This window comes from Bombus affinis, chromosome 8, assembly GCF_024516045.1.
Source record: "Bombus affinis isolate iyBomAffi1 chromosome 8, iyBomAffi1.2, whole genome shotgun sequence".
Classification (NCBI taxonomy): domain Eukaryota; kingdom Metazoa; phylum Arthropoda; class Insecta; order Hymenoptera; family Apidae; genus Bombus; species Bombus affinis.
Window position 1 is genome coordinate 7,813,432 of NC_066351.1, and position 18,451 is coordinate 7,831,882.

Below are 18,451 nucleotides of genomic sequence, written 5' to 3' on the forward strand. Positions count from 1 at the left end.
TAGATTTTGTTGTAAAATATCATGTTTTTGAAAAGAAGAGGAATTTCGAAATTTGTCTTTTACCATTTCTTAATTTTGAATTTAGAATGAAGCTTCCTATATTTAGGCTAATTTGAATTAAGATGATAAATTCATATCTTGATGGCACACGATGTTCATCTATTTAAAAATAAAATATTTAACACTAGCGTGGTCAAAAATTCTAAATTTGAATTGACGAAAATAATTGATCGAAGTGTATAGGAATAATCGTAGGTACGCAATTTGCGTACAATTGGATTTGCGTAGTCTATGATGAACGATGCGAAAAATTTGAGCACCACTGGGAAGGCCACACATGCAGTATTATTGTTGCAGAGTGGATCTCTCGTCTCAGAGGACAAGCTGTTGTTGTAAAGGCGCGAATGTTATTGCAGCAGAAAGTTGTGGTGTCACAAAGCTGCGGTGGGTCTCGCGGCATTCCGTCCGTTGTGTGTATCACCTAAAGATATCGTCACTGGCAAATACGTCTCTTTCAGGTCCCAGAAAAATCACTACCAATCCATCTGTAAATTTACCGTGAGAGGCACCATAACGTGACAACTTGCAACATTCGATGCACATTCTTGCGCTTATAGGAGCTCGAGTTTCACGCGCAGCATCCTAAAAGGTATTACCAAGGATCGAGCCGTGCGTTGATTATCAGCTTCACTGTCCTTTTATGCCTACATCTACGTCTTCATTTTCTCATCGCTGGCACGAAACTAATCGTTAACTTTTATTGGATCCGATGTTTCTTGGATGGATGCTAAGTCGACTTTGAAGGATTTGTTGCCACTTGTACAGTTAATTTAACGACCGTGAACGTATTTCAAAGCAATTTCTAGTACACAGAAATTTCTCACCTTACTTACGTTCGGATAAATTGGAATATAAACTGCAGAGACAGGATAATATTCTCGAATGACAAAATTGCAATTGTAAAGTTTATAAATGAAGATTATAAGTGAAAATGCGTCGATTATATTTTTTTATAGAAGAGAAATTTTAAAATTTCAATGCACTGCTCATCAATTCAATGCATATCAAAACTGTTTTCTTATTTAACTTTCGAATTAAGTATATACACAACGTTTAAAAAAATATAAATAACACGTAATATCATATCTTTCCCACGTGATATCAAGACCACATACATATATACATACATATATCACGTTTTGACGCAGAATCGGTTCTACCAGTGAATTCATAGATTACCCAGCCGATTCGTTCGGAATACATCACCAGGAACGTGTGATCGCGGGTTCGAGATTCTTGACAAATTTTAAGATTGACGCAGGAATGTCCGAAATCGTTGGTAATAATTCGAGGAGCCGTAGAGGACCACACAGGATCGAGGATGAATCCTTGGAGGGTCCTGACTTCTGAGATGAAGGTATACGTATACCTCGTGGCACGTTACGATGAAATAAAACGTGAACGTACCTGGTATGCCTCCATCCACTTTCAAAATCCTCTCGTGGATCCTGCGGGACATCCTCAGCCGCATCGTTACGTTAATGGGACGGACTATTATTTAATTCCACCAAATTGCCGGTCGGCCTCCGAAACAGGCGTAAAACCTCTTAAAAATTGCCGCAGGACCTTCTTACTCCCGAATTCTACGAAAACGAATTTAAACGAATACAAACGAATACAAAGTTCAATACTGTTTTCAACCAATAACGCAGATCGTTATCACGCTAATTTATATAGTCGATTAAAAATATTGGATACGCCACCACTTCCCGTTTCATTTGAAACTTATCGAGTCTCGTGATAAGTTAATTGAGTGATCGTATTACATATATCGAATTAATTAATACAAGTCACAAAGATCTATATATCAAGCGGATGTCTCTCTTATCGTAGGCAAAGGCTAGAATTTAAAAATGCGATGTCTTTAAGATTGAATCTTAAATGATAGCTATTATAAAGTAATTCCATCTTGAATTCCGACCATTATCTTGTACTAAAGCTATTCACCTAACTGTTAGGGGAAATTGCATCTTACATTATCTAAACGTGTGTAATTAATTATATATATACAATATTTGATTTGAAACCTGGCGTTATACATATACAGTGACTGGTATTAATATCCATGCACGATAATATGCGGGATATTTTATTATTGCATATATAGTTGATTGTTTTCTAATATATTAAAACAGATATTGTAGTTTGCAGAAATATGTATAAGTTATTTAATGCACGTACCTTCTCGAAGTAAAAAAACAATAAATTTCACGAAGTGTAAATAAGTGTTAATAAGTGTCATAATGCTCATGAGTATTAAAATGCTTATAAGAATTAGCTAGAAAAATAATCATATGTAGACCGTTTATTTTTTTTTTCTGGTAAGATCAAAGAATAACCAGAACTATTGTGAAAGATTTGTGTTTAGGGTATTCTGGTCATTTATCCGGAGAAAGGAAGGAACGTACAGCGCGTAGATATTGCGTAGCTGGCTTACATATGCGCGGGAGTTGAATTACGTGGTGTCGCGCGAGAGTAAAGAAAGAGAAGAAAGGAGAAAACGTATTAAAAGGATATAAGAGAGCGGGCCGCGACCGCAAACTGATTAAATGCGGTTTACTCAGCCTATGCTGCTACGCCACAGGGCTCGGTACCGGCCTGTAAGCTACACGAGCTGAAAGAAACTCCTTGTGACTTATGTACTTGTGATATACAATGTACTGTATTCTTTACGGTCACTTGGGTCATCTTATGATCTTTTTCTTCAATCAATTTTCTGCGTATATTTGTATTCATTTCTATCATTGCTGTCATCTGGTTTTAATCGTTATCATTGAAACTATAACATGTACAACACTTGAAATGTATAAATTATCAAGTTAAAAATGTAAACTTGAAACTTTTAAGATCCAGAAATATACAACAATATTAGTTTTATATTAAATGGTAAGGCATATTAATGTCTGATAATTTATGTGTCTTATCATTAAACACTGGATCAAACTCGTTAGAACGACGAGTCTCACAGTCATATCTTTTCTTTCTGCATTTACTAAAAATACAGGGTACATTGAAAATGCTACGTCGACCGGAGGTGATTTGTTATGCAAAAGTAAATCGGAAATGTAGAGTGAAAATTTTTGAAACGACGCTTCGTTATCAAGAAAATCAATGATGAAGTTTCGTCAAGTACGCGTGCACTTAAGAGATAACGAGAGTCGGTTGAAGGAGTTTCTGCGCACTCAGGTACTCTATTTAGTGATACAAACCGAATGGAGATGATTTTCTGTACAAAGGAAGCCGGAAATTTAATACCCGTGCACTTGAAAAGTAACGAAAGTCGACTAGACGGAACTTCAAAGTTGATGTTCTCGGAAATGAAGTCTTCTATTGACAATTGTCAGTCTACGTTTTCCACTTACTTTGCACGGAGAATCAGCTCCATTCGGCTCGTATCACCGAACAGAGTGCCTAAATGCGCAGAAACTTATTTAACCGATTCTCGTTATCTCTTAAATGCATGTGTACTTGAAGAAATTTTATCGTAGATTTCCTCGCAACCGAAAACTTGTTTCACAAATTGTCACTCTACATTTTCCATTTACTTTTTCCTAGGAAATCTTCCCCTTTCCGCTTGTATCACGATTTTGAGTACACCCTATATACAAGTGCTGTTAAGAAATTAACATTTATTGAGATAGAAACATGATTGTATATACCTACTTATTTTCGTTATGACTAATGTTACATATCGTACATATTGTATAATTTAATTAGATTAAAATACAAAATGTTTTATTATTCGAGAATAAAGTTGCCGAATAATATACTTAATATCATGAATACTCTTCATTTGGAAGAGAAAAGAATTTCGTAAATAACGAAATTAGCTGAATTGTACCTAGCAGACTAACATATCTGAAGTATACGGATTTTTTAAATCACATTATCATAGTAATTGAAATTTTCGTGATTAAAACAATCAATGTAATCAGGACGTTCCAAATGATAGCAACTCTGTATTAGATTAAGTTGGTAGTCCTTCAGTAAATTCCAAAAAGTTAGTATTAAAATTGATTTATGAATAAAAGAATTCAGTATTAAATTATATTATATTATAGAATAGAATATTCTTATATTAATCGTAATTAATTATATAATTCTTAGAAATTCCATAGTGGATAGTTTTTAATCTCCCAAATCTCACAAAGATAAACCAACTTATCTGATTAAGTCTCTTATTCGACTGTGGCTTTTTACATTAGAAAAGTATTTTAACCTTCAAGACTGAATATTTAGTCATTTAATGATATTGATAGGAAAACAAATATATTAAGTGGAAAATTAAGAATACAAGAAAAACACGTTAACAATTAGTTACATATTCAGCGTACAATTAGTATGAATAATACATTTTATTGTTAGCCTTTTTTCAATTTAAATTAGTGTTTACTTATTAGCAAATGTATAGGAAAATACATGTGCTGTGTATGAAACATTAATGTTATAGGCAGTGTTTTTTCGAGAAATTCGGTTTCCTTGATAAACAGCAATAAATCGTAGAAAGAAGATAGATTTAATCAATATCGTGATATTTCAAATTTTACCGTAAACGTTTATCAAAGAATAAAAAGTGATCATTACTCTCCTTCGTGATTCGAATACTCAATGTTGAAGGACGTAGCTTATGCACATAACTTATGTAATGACACGTGTCAATAAGAATCTTGGCGAATTATAATTGATATACATTTGCACTCGTGATTTTTCTTTTTTTAGCTGAGAAACGTGCGTGCAATCTCATTTATTTTTATTGTTTGACATTCAGAACATTTTTTTTCAGTATACATAAATCATTTTAATTCAATACTATAGTTATTGGTAATTTTAAAGTTTAACATTTTTGTTTATAAAACTATAATTTTATTGATACGGTGTTAATTTTCAATCGTTTTATCTTCGGCTACATGAGTAAATGATAACAATTGATACAAATGAATACATGAAAACAATTGAAAAATTCTATACTTTATCAACTACTTTTATATTATCCTAACGAAAATTTCAGAATAAAGGTTCATTTATATTAATCGATGAACGTAATCGTATATTTTAAATATATTTTATTAAAATGTAGTGATTGAAATATAATAGTTGCGGTAAAGGCGTCAGATCCAACAAAAAAAAAAAAAAAAAAAAAAGAGAATGGAAGTCGTACTTCTGTTGTAGAAAGAAAGATTTGTCGACAAAAAAAGAAACCGAAAAATAAATTTGTGCTAGTGTGAAATCTTGCAGTTTGGTCGTTCGATGGAGACTTCTTATAGTGAGAAGGGTATTTCTTTGTAGAACGTAAATGGAATCGGAGTTTCACGATTCGGTAGGCGTCTTGGTTCCACCTGATAAGCGAGACAGACGTCCTGTTGCTTTGTACGATGACTTAAACCGTCGCAGGACTCAGGTATTTTAGTCAGGTACTTTCGTAAATTTGACCTGCACTTGGCACCGGCATTTGTCACCTTCGGTAATTAAATGTGCACCCAAATTTTTCCTTATTCCCTGGTAAGCGTCGGCTTCTGACCATTTTTTTCTTGGAGCCGACTTCTCATCTTCAGCTGTAAGCTAACTGCTTGTTCCGTTCCTTCCGGGGCAACTTGAAAACGGTGTAACGTGTAGCATAACAACAGTGGGCCAGATAGTCAAGATAAAGAATCGTGTCTCCCCAGGATCAAACGTACCGATCTTCAGGAACGTACTATTACATACTCGCCAACGTTTGCCAAAGTTATTTGAAAATAACAAACATTCCATTTAGCTTTTTACTTAGTACTATCGATAAACTGTTTAGGTTTACATAACCGCTTTTTTTCGTCGCTAGGAGAAGAGATCGAGATTTCACGCAAGATTTACATAGACAGAAACGGGCAAATGTCGGTAGAACTGTGTCAATATGGTACGGCCCTGCGAGGTGCCAAACTCTCTCACACAACAGTCCTTTTTCCGTGAACGGAAAATTAGACCATTCAGAATACGATTTGGCGACAACGAGTCGGAACTCTAATAAGACCCGAAGAAACCTTGGCTCGGCTGTCTTCCATGAATTTCGAGTGACAATCTCTTTTCAAACAGTTCGGGGTATCGACAGAAATTAATTAACGACCCTCCAGACAAATATTGTCCTTCTCGGATCACAATTATCTTCCACCTCTTAAAAAGTTGGGGATACTATTAGAAATTATTAGCAATTTAATTCTTTTCCAAATGACGAATTAACTCATCTACTCTGTGGAATGTAACTTAAAATACGAATAGTGTCATCAAAGCGATATTTACAACAGAAGACGTAGATTTATTAAATTTGCTTAAACATACAAAGCTGAATTCTAATGTTAGATCGTGTCTCACTACTATCTGGATCACAGACTATCGCATTTCTTACGCATAAGCAAAGTATAACTGCCAACGCACACATATGAAAACTAGGAAAATGGAAAGAGTCTTTGCATCGGAATGCGATGAATCTAGACTTCGCATAATACACTGTGTCTCATGACTGTAAATATATGAAACCACTCAAAAGCTTTCTTTATATCTCGTGTTATACATTTTTAGATGTTAACTCGATAACAAAAGAACGAAGTTCACCATGTTTGGCATTGTATTTAGAAAGAATTTTCCCTTTTCTTCTACAAAAAGGATAGATCACGTTCGCTAAAAACGAGAAAAAAAAAAAAAAGAACGGAAGAACATTGATACATACAATGAATAACCATTTAAAGCATACAATAACTATTAAAAATACTCCTACTGAATATTGAAGCTATCTTCGATTTTTGTCAAGCTTCGCTAATACGATCATGACATTCTGCTATCATAACGCTAATGAAATTTCAAAATGTTTCATATAACGCACATAATATATTCGCAGCGTGTGTCTACAAATATTCGAATAGCTTCGTAAGTTTACCTAAGAAATAAAAATTTTAGATTGGTTTTATAGATATGAGATGTACTCAGTACTTATGTATCTGGCATACGCGAAATGTTCGCTCGCACAATGCAATGCTCCATCACTAGCAACGCAGCGAACGACTCCACGATACGAGCGTAATTCGCCAACTTTCTGTCTGACATTCTGGCGATCACACGCGTGTTGCTGATAATCACTGGTCAATTGATAATTAATTATCTCGTTGTTGAGCATGCGTTCGACGAGACGTGAGTCGGTACGGTTTGCAAGCCAGTACCTCATCCTCAGCCGGGCGAGATGAGCCAGCTCTCCAACCAATCCGACTTTCTTTCCTTCGTGATCACCTTTGTTCTTCTTCGACGCTCTTCGAACCAGTCGGACGTTCATCGTGAGAATACTGTAACTTTAACATTTATCGAAGTATATTAAAAGAACTGTGCCGTTGACTCTCTCGAGAAAACAAACTTCGAACTGGCTGGACATTGCGTAAGAGCCGCGCGTCATCCTCGGTATGGTTGATTCAACACAAAGAAGAAGACGGTGTATAGGTGCGTGCCGTAATTTATATCGTGTGGCCGTCATCTTCGCTGCGAAATAAAAATAATAAGTAACGACGGAATATGAAAGAATCCAATCGATAGTATGCACGTTAATGTTGTTACGTTGTTTATGCCACTGATGTGAATTCTCACGTACGATACATTGATCTGTCGATTGATTTGTATGTTTGATCCGAATAAACGAGTTGAATGTTGGAATTTTTAAATTGTCACGTAAATTGTCGTGTAAATTGTCACGCAGTATGCAGTATAATACGTAAATATTTACATCGAAATTGGAATCGAATAAGAAAAAAACGACACGAAATAAATGTGTCGATAAAGCTGTGAAATTGATTAATCATGCCGAAATTTTTGCAATTGAGCAAAGCAAATGAAAGGAAAACAATATTACGAACTTAATTACGAAGAAACACTATTATACGAACAATGGATATGTTGTTTTTACTCGATGTATTGAAGCAAATGTACATTTATCGATAAAAGGATATCGATTATTGTTTCCGACGAGAATACAAGGTAAATAAAGGAACTGCGAACGACACGCCTCCTGCGTGAACTTAAATCGAAATCATTCAACAACGATCGATCCCCCAAACCTCGAGAAAAGTGCTACTCCTTACTTCTTTTTGTTCAGTCAACTTCCGGAGGGTTCAAACCGACTTTGATCTTAAAGCAACGCCAACAGCTTTTTTAACGAATTTACCTTCTTACCTTGCAGAATAGAACAATGTCGATAGGGTTGCAAGGATACCCATAACCAATAGGGTCTATGGGCAGTCAGGAAAGATGTGAAGACTAAGAGGGAGCGAAAAAGGGGTAGGAGGTGAAAAGAAGGGAAAGAGAATTAAAAAGAAAGAAAAAGAGAGAGAGAAAGATTGTTGGGAGGGGGTAGTAACACAGTGAGAGAGAGAGAGAGGGGGGTAAAGTAAGAGCGATGGAGGGGCAGCCTCGTGTACGCAACGAGTGGAGGGGTAGCACGAGAGGGGTGGGGGTACGGACTAGGCAAGCAACGGCAGCAGGGCAGCGGCCAGGTAAGCGAAGAGCGAACACTAGTGGGGCTGACTCGCGCGCCTCCGAGCCTCCGGGACTCTCACAAGTTGTATATCGTCGTGCTACGCGTTCTACGGTCGTGTTGTTGCGCTGCCACCGTCGCCGCTACGTCGTAGTTGTGCTCGTGCAGTGACAACGCGCCGTCGTGCTCCTACGTGTTGATCGTCAACGATCTAACATCGAACGTATTGCCAACAAAATTCCAGCTAAAGAACGCAACCGACCATCGACCTGTCTTTGCCGCCTCTTCTTTTCGTTCTTTTGTTTTTTATCGCATACACGAGAAAAGCAGGAAGAAGTTTGAGGAGAGACGCAGGTTGACCATATACCCGAGGACACCTCACTCCGAAAGGAGTTCCCTCTCTCTCTCTCTCTCTCTCTCTTTCTTCGGAGCTTTTTACCGTTCACCCTCGTCGCATCGTAACACGCCACTTTGGGTGAGCGCCAACGATCCCCAGCAACACACCGCCTGCTCAGTCACGACGATGTTGGCGCAAATCCAAGTGCGCCCAGTGGTTTCCTGCTACCTGCGCCGCGCTGGGGTTCTTACCGTTTTCGCCGTTTTCAATTCGATCTTGTAACAAACACGGTGAGAAAGTGCCAGTTTAAGGATCAAAGGTTTCAGGGGTTGAACGATCGTGAACACGATCTTACTGAAGTGTCCGATGCGATTGAGGAGTTTGGTTTGTTACATGTTCGTTTGCTCGATCGGTGGTGGCTGCGAGGGAATCGAACGCCGCCACGGCGCAGTGTTTACATGTAGCAGTGTGCGAAGTAATCGAAGGTGCACGAACGGTTTTCACTCGGCTTCCTCCGCGAATTATTCAAGTTTTACCCGCTTTTTATTCAGTTCGCCTGTTCAAAAGTGTAATGTGTGAATCTGTTAGTTCGCGATCTGGTTCGACTTAATGACGGATATACCTGGTACATTGGCCGATCATCGAACGAGGCGAGAGAGTAACATTGTTGCGGTGTTCGCGCGATAGTGTAAGAGAGATTCGATCAGTGAAGTCGACGGGAGAAGTAATCGTGAAAAGTATCGTCAAGAGAAGAAAATCACATAATAAGAAGTCGCTGAATGCAAGGATTTTGAAAGTAGCTCCAGAAGGCCAGCCCGACGCGATGCGTCGACGCTGCTGACGCAACGCGCCTGGATGCGTCTCACTTTAAGCACGTGAGTGATCCGATTTCCTTAATTTTGAACAAGTTGAAATAAAAGAAAGAAAAAAATAACGGCGATTGAAATTCGAGTGAAGACGTTTTGATTTTACCTCGAAGCGATCCCGCTGGATCGTTCGAGGACTCGATTTTTCTTCCATCTGAATTGTTTAGCGTGCGATTGGGTTAAAAATGGTTCGAAAGCGATCGGGTAAAAGAACGATCTCGGCATGTCCGCCACGATATTCGGATACTTGAATGTTCGTTCCTGTGGCTCGTGATTTACACGTGCGCGTTTTAGTTGTTTGTTTCGATATCCATTGTCGATCACCCTATTCTGTATAGTCGGTGGTAGCCGTGGTGCGATAGTTGTGTTGCTGTTGGTGGTAGTGGTCGCGAGTGCGCACGCGACGACCGGTGGTGAATGATCCTGACTCCGGGCTGACAAAGGTTTTCGTATACGAATACTGGGATGACGTCCGCTTCGGATTACGCGCTCTCTTTACGATCTCGTCAATCTACATCGTCTAACGCGGAACCAAATGTAAGTGTTTTAGCAAGCACGTACAGCATGTATCTTGAAATATGCTCTACCGCGTATTTCGTTAAATTCTATCTCCTTTATCTTGTTATCTTCATGGTTACGCGACGATGAATGGAACCATTTTTTTGCCCGTTCGAAAGCGAACATCTTTAGACGTTTGCACGAGGAACGCGTTTAACGCCAGAGGGAACTTGGTCGAGCTGTGTATGCTTGGATAACGGTACTTTAGCTGGCAGGGGGTGAAGTGTTAGGAACTAGTGATACAGTCTACAAACCATGCAAATAGACGTGTAACGTGGAACTAATATTTCCCGTTCTACGACACGCATTGAGAAAGTGAAGTTATATAAAACGAGACTTTATGTGGTGTTCGATGTGAGCTCTTATAAAGATTGCGCTGCGTTTCATAGCTGATGCATTGTTCGTACTTCTTGAACATTCTATGAGTATGGTGTTAGTAATCGAAATCTGTTAAATGTTTCATTATTGGAATTTCGTCTTACTTTAATCAAACTCAAAATACTTTTAATTTAACTAATTGGAAGTTGGGGTTGAAGTTAAATTATAGGAAATTTTATGACGCGTTTATATCTTCCAGTTAGATCCAAAATACATTAGTTGTGAAATTTCGTTATTACTTAAAAATTATTAATAATTCTGATTTTATCCGAGAAGAAATGAAAACAGATATTTTCTTGTAATATCGTAATTTTCTTAGATTACCGTATCCTCGATGCACAATGGTTACACTTTTCCAAATAAGTGAATTGTTTATAATTCCGATATTTACTCTATGAAAGAATCTTATCTAAATATCGATTCTTAAGGAATATTCAAATAAAAAAAATTGTTTATCGTAATACTCATTCATTTATTTTTCGGCAGATGGTATTCACACGTATCTAGAGATTTTCAAATCTTTGATACAATGCCACTTCAATAAGATATTTATTTTGAAGCCATCGATCTGTCACGTGTTCTAATCTCCCATTCTCCAAGATATCGTACAAGTCTCCTAAGAACAAACGTAAGTTTAATTTTACGTGACCGACGCGACGGATAAAAGCGTAGCAATCCGTAGATCCTCGATCAGATGCAACCTATGAAGATGATGGAATTCTGTTACTTTGGTGGTTATCAAAAGCGATGAATTGTCAGTTGAAAAATCAAACGATACGTCGACGATAAGCCAACATATTTTAGATAAGCGAAACGCGCAATTAAAATGCTTTCTGAATGAGACTCGTTCGATTAACCAACGATCGCATAGACTATCCGGCTCTCACGCTCGTTACTGTTCTACTTTCTTCTGTATTTCTCCCTTCTTATCTCTTTCTTGCTCTATCTTCCTCCGTTTCCGACATCTCGACTAATCTTCGATTGCAGCAAACCGTTTTGAACCTTCTTCCTTCTTCTTTCTTCTGGAATGATAAATCAAAAACCCGCTTGCTGTAACAGTTCTCTTTTGTCCGGTAAGATAGCATGTATAGTTAGCTTTGTGCAATTCCTTATCGAGATTCTGATTTTTTACGGTCAATTCAATTTCACTTATCTGTAAAATCAGTAATAATAAAACAAATATTCAAAAACATTTGTGTGACACAGTTTTGTAAAATAATTACAATAGCTCAGTTACGTACATTTATTAATCGCCATACATAGTATCTAATAGAATCGTAATTATTACTTCAACTATGGAAATAAATTAATTTACTTCTCTAATTCATCATTTAGTTGACGCGTGAAAATGAGAATGCTTAATATTTATTTACGTATCCTATAAATTGCGATAATCATTTTCTTTTAATATATATTTTTTTGATATTGGTAAAGAACTATTATTTAATTCTTTAAAGCATGTGAGACAAATACAGAAGAATATCTTAAATAAATATTTAAAAATCAGAAGAAAATGGTATTGCGACAATTTGCTAATCTTTCTTTTTAATGTTATCTATTTTACTATTAAGAGAATTGGTCATTGACCACCGTACAATATAAATCTGTCTGATATTTGGCCAACGCTATATTCTCTAGCAATAGGTGGTCAAATGTTATTTTTACACATATTGAACACATGTTTTGATAACGTAATCAGTCTCCACCTCGTGTATGTCGACGATAACAAACCGGTCAATTACATTTGCTTCCAATTACCCTGCGTTATTTTTAATGGCTCTTTCGATATATTATATTTCTAGCAGGATAGCAAACGCTCACGGTTAAAATCAAACGAGCTTTAAAATCAAGCGTGCGCTCGATCTAATATGATCGATGTAAAAGGAAATGCTAGATTCATTTCAAAACATCCAACTCTTACGAAATTTTCCTCGTCTACCGATCTGAATGGTGAAAATGTTCGACGAATATGACGTGATGAACGTGATGAAGCTCAATTCACGCTACAAACACGCGAACGTTTCAAATCCTGGCGACACATGTGCTAAGATGAATAACAAGCGAACACAAGAAAGATTTTAGCGGACGTAAATCCGGTTGTATTGATCGATGATGCACTTCGATCCATTATTGACGTGCGTCGCAAGAATACGTGAAGTGCAACGCTTTAAACCTTGTTCTGCAGTATTGCGAATAGTTTCGTCAATTGCATAACACATAGCATTGATGTTGATGTTATGCACGCAGAATTTACATTGTGACCTTTCTAAGTAGGTAAAAAGTGGAAACAGTAGTATTAGGAAGTATAGTTATAACGATCGCCGATTGAGTTCGTAAATATAAAGTAAATTTGTATATTGAATTTTGGGCGAATTTTTTCTTTACTTCTTCCAAAATATGTTTTATTTGTTTAAATTAGTATTAGTATTTGTGGTATATTATCAAAAGATTATAACATCTAGTAATTATATAGTATTATATATCTATTATCACAATGGCAAGTATAAAAGTATAATATTCTTAGAAAGTATGATTAAGTCACAGATATAAAGTTTCAATTGAAATATAGTATGAACTAAGATCTCAATCACGATTGATAGAATTGGAGGTCTTAGCATTTTCTTTCTTTCCGATAGAGTATATCGAATAGTAGACTATACCGATACAAGTACGAGGGCAATCCAATCAGGGAAAACAAGGTCGCGGTAACGATATTATCCGCCTCGTGTCACGGATTGATATCGAATACTATAGCGGTAAGGCTTCGTCAAATAGATTTGAACATTGTGAGCGTATAGCGTGCCAACATTCCCTTCAAATTTCCAGAATCAGTAGAACCTCGATATCACGATGCAAAATACATAACAATTGCAATATGAAAATAATACTATCCAAGTGACCTCGTACTCAGATTGCTATTGCGTCTATATTAATATCGATTAATAATTTTATAAACAGGATACGAATGTTTATGCACTTAATGAAAATTTAAATTATATTTCATGAAAATATACGGAATTTACATGAGATAAAAGTAAAAAAATGGCTGAAGTATAGCACTCGTTTCTATGTCTTGAAATTTTATTTACGCTTTATTTCTTTAGTCTCGTATAAACTCATAAAAATATGTATTTATAGTTATACTTGTTTAATTTAGTCATAAATTAATGTCTAGTCATAAATTATATGTTCGTTACGGCGTAGTAAGTATAAAAAACAGCGCAAGAACTACTGCAAGAAATTTGCCACAATTAGTAAAACATTGTCAGACGATCGTTTAATTTCAGTGACGAATAATCCGGTGAGAAAGAAAATGTGAACAATCGAAACCCGAGAAGGCCCATAAGCGTTTCTTCTTTCTTTTTCTTTCGAAATCTGTATCTTTTCGATTTAATAAGTTCCTAATTCACTTAGGTGTTATTTAGGTAAAAATACCAAAGAGTAGTGTCTGTCGATCTGTGATTAGAATGGAAAGTGGCGAGTAAAAGATTTTCTAAACCTATTCGGTGCTCTAATAGAAGATCCATTACCTTTATCGTCGTTTCAACCTCCGACTCGAAGTCAAGCACTTTGCTGCTTCTTACTCGGTTAGGAAAGGCACGAGAGTACAGGACTGATTTTCTCAGAAATCGACCGGCAATTTCTTATCAGTAATTTGGTCAATTACGAGGTTCGATAATGTGTTAAGTAAAGGTTCTCGTTTATGGATAGTGGTATTTCTCTTTTCGTAGCAGGTGTACGAATAAGTAACTTTAGCTAAGTTATCTACTTGGAGACATTAAACGTGTAGAAGCAGCCATCCGATCAAGCTATTGCCACGCTATAACAGGCTCCATTGGTTTCTGTCATCCCTTCTTCGATACCCTAGAATTCCAAATATTTCATCTTATACTCGATTACCAAAAAACGTGTCCATGTAGGGATAAGATGGTTTCAATTTATACATAACTATAGTTTCTTTCAATGTCTCGTTTTTTTAATTCACTTACTAGGTTGGTGAATATAAAATGTAATTTTTTCGAAGTTTGAATTTGATGAATATTCATTAAATTTTATATTAAATTTTATCAAACTATATTAGAGAAGAAGAAATTTATTATGAATCACGTTGTTCAGTGTTCCTAAAAATCTCGAAATGTCATTATTAGTGATCGTGAATAAGGAAGACATATAATGAAAATACTAGTAAATTTATTTCATATTAAACGATATGAAAGTTGTTGAAAAGAAATTTGGCATTTGAGAAAAGGTAAAGTTATCCTCTATTAGGCAGCTTTTTGATGCACAAAATCATTTTAAGAGAAACTGTAAATGAATGGAAATGTAAGAATTTTTATATTCTATATTTTATTTAATGATTTTTTTTCTCAAATATCCACCTATTGGATATTACTTTAAATAAATTGACAAGAGCAAGAATTCTAACAAAGACCTAACATCATCGTTGTTTAATGGGAATTTCCGTAACGCTGTTTGAAAGAGTACGACCACGTAACAAACACGGTACGAAAGTAACTTAACGCGCCGCGCCGTGCGTATCGCGCGTACTCATTCTCCCTTCATGCACATAAGCACGCGTTTCTAGACTACACGGGGGAGCGTTTGAAAGAGTGACACGGCCAAACGCATACGTTCAGGTTGTAGATTTCAATACCGCAAACGATAGCACGTGCAACGCCTTGGGCTGAGATCAGCGAATATAAAGAGCTTATAACTAACAAGAAGGTCATCTATTCATCCAATGATTTAGACAAACAAATTTAGAGATTTAATGTGTACTCAATAATTTGCATACAATTTCAAACAAAATTGTTCGATCAAGTGATTATTTCAAAATAGCTTCGATTAAAAATTTACAAATTTTATAATCGCATAAATTAGGATCACACTTATAAACAAGTACATGTTACGGTCTTACCAATAGAATGACGATATTCCTAAAAAATTGTCAATTTTGAAATATATACAAAAATCAACTTTAAAAGTAAATTATTTCTTAAGACGAATATGTAATTATTTTACTAATAAAATTATGCTTTATAAGAAGTATTTCAAAGTTCAAAGAGTGTTTCTTTTTCTAATAATAAACAATATATATATAAACGATATTTTATTAAAAATCCTCATGACACAAGAACTGTTACCTAGATTATAAAAGAAACAGATCTTTTTATCGTCAAATGACCGAATTATTAATAATCTTCTATTTCAAATCTCGTATTTCAAATAGACTTACTTATAACACTATTCTTAGGCCTATCATTTTTGGCAAGTACTCTTATAGAAAATCAACGATATGTACTTAATTGACAAATCCACAGTCTTAGATAATCACAGATTACGACATGTTTCGAATAATGTAGAAATCACTGGAAACGGTATTTCGACAATTCACACTTAATCTGACATTCCAATCGCCATGTTAAGATTTTAATAAGTCCACATACATATTTGTCCTAGATACGTTTGCTCAAGGGATAAGAGATCATTCGAATATTTTGATAATACCTATTATCTGAAGATTTCGCAATTAACATCAACGGTGACGCAATATTCGATGAGAAACGAGCAAGCGAGCAATCGATTGTTCACAGTGTTTAAGTTATTCGCGCATGGTTCACGGTGTGGCAATCGGCGCCAGGGCTCTCGCGTCAGATTGAGCTTCGACCTCGAGGCAAACGTCGGGAGCGGGCTCCCGCCACTGTGTGCTAGCGGCTGAATGCTACCAGTGCTACCAGGTTGCAGTGCAAGGTAGTGCGCTGGCTCAGGGTATTTCTACATTCGGTGTTCGTTACGGGGCGTACAAGTCGAATCGGTGTAAGGTAACGGCTAATCCTTCGAAATTACGCGCGCGGTTTCCAACAGCTGCTGGTGCCGCTTTCGCGGGAGGAAGACTAACTAGCGGGTACAAGGTGGTACTCTTATTTTTCCCAACGAGCCACTTGGGCGGTCGACTGGCTTATACTACGTGTATTTACTTTCACCCGTATGTTATACTTGGATTCATCGTTTCACGCTATATTTCCTTTTTCATAGGCTCTTGCTTACAGATCTCTATAACTTCTGCTTCTACTCCTTCTTTAAGCGAAGTTGATATTTATGGATAGTGTCGTTAAATCTGTCCGATGTTAGCTGTCTTGGTATATATAACGTATACATGTAATATACACATATATGTTTCGTACAGACTAAATTTCGTTATTACACGGACTATGGCTTATTATGATGTAAATTAAAAATTGGAATTAGAGATTAAATTCATTCTATGTTTCTTTTTTTTTTAAATGGAGCAGACAATGAGAAATAACAATAATGTTTATTAAGAAACAAGTTAATATAATGTTCATTTTCCGCGCATAATAATATTGTCCCTAATAATATTGTGATTATCCACAAAATAAAAAGAGTGTTTAACATTATATAGAATATTTAAAATATTGTATTTGAAATGAGTTTCTGAAATGTCAGATAATTCATTTGACAATTTGAGTCTCTATTCTATACTAGGCAAAAAATGTCGAATAGAAAGTTGTTACCCTACTTCAAAGGTTTATTTAAATATTCATAATCCAAATGTTCCATAAATCAAGCCTGAAACTCAAACACGCTTACATACGCTGCACATTTCAAAGGATTCTAACTAAACCACTAAAGGACAGCAGAAATCGAGTTAAAGGATGATAATATCACACAGGCCAAGGATCGTTTGTCGTATAGAAAGTACCTCAAACATAATGAAACGTAATTTACTTTGAGCAAACGTCCGATGTAATGTGGCGCAAAGCGCGTTATCGAACGGGAAAATAAATCTTGGAGTATGAAAGCAAGGGAGAGAACGATCGATGCATTCGGTGGAATCGCTGGGGGCACAAAAGACGCGGAGAAGAGCAGCCAGCCCTCAACTTACAAAGCTCACAATACGGTTTTCTGGTTAACAATCGCGATCTACGTTGATGGATCTCGAACGATACGAACCGGAAACGGGAAAACCACGGGCAAATGACGCGAGTACGATTGCCGCGTCCATTCGAATCTTTCCATTTTTTCGCTTGTTATTAGCCAGAGTCAGCAGAGACGAGCCAAAATGCGGCCATTTCTGACGGTCGTTAACCGAACGTCGAGGCCGCATTGAGATCGGGCTATTGCACTTTTAATGTCGCCTCCCTGGGAAATATCCAAGATTTTCGCCGCAAAGAAGCATATGGAGAAGCTGATGCTCGAGTTCGTATAAAATATAAAAGATGTAAGAGAAGGAGGGAGCTTAGGTTCGCACGGACGACCGTGCGTCGTTCCCACCCTCGCGAAATAATGGGGACCGTTCGTTCGCCTTTTCTGCCCACGCGCTCGCGTGGCAGGACTCATTGTTCTCCGATAGACGACAGGGAAATACGTAAAGCACTTCTCGCGATCGATTATGCGACACCCTTTTTTCCACGTGTCTCGTGGAACAGCTCGTCTGCCGCTGTCGCGTCCATCTCACGCGCAAAAAACTTTCGCACGAGTTCTACGAGCCGATATTTTCTGTTTCTTTATTGCATCGTATATCGATTTCGTATACCCGTAGACCATCCTTCGCGGGATTTTATTACTCTATCGAGAATTTACGTTAGTCTTGAATTGAGTGAGAAAGATTTATAGAGTCTGATTTTGATCAGTGAAGATTCTATACTTTTATTTTGTATTAGGATTTTATTTTGCAACGAGGGAACTTGTTATACAGTTGACTGTACAAGTTGAAAAATCAGTTAAAGAATAACAGATTAATTTAAA

General features: G+C 36.6%; 1 protein-coding gene across 4 annotated transcripts in view; it reads left to right on the plus strand.

Moving 5' to 3' along the window:
- LOC126919887 (uncharacterized) overlaps positions 1-18,451 on the plus strand; it is a 126,418-nt gene that overhangs the window by 49,277 nt on the left and 58,690 nt on the right. Inside the window, exon 1 of one of the 4 annotated variants that reach the window (XM_050729564.1) lies at positions 8,544-10,282. The exons of 2 other annotated variants lie outside the window; for them this stretch is intronic. In XM_050729564.1, coding sequence (XP_050585521.1) covers positions 10,281-10,282 — 2 coding nt within the window. In that variant the 5' untranslated portion in view covers positions 8,544-10,280. Of the gene's footprint in view, positions 1-8,543; positions 10,283-18,451 lie in introns of those variants that run through there. One more of the 4 variants, XM_050729562.1, reaches the window with a different exon arrangement.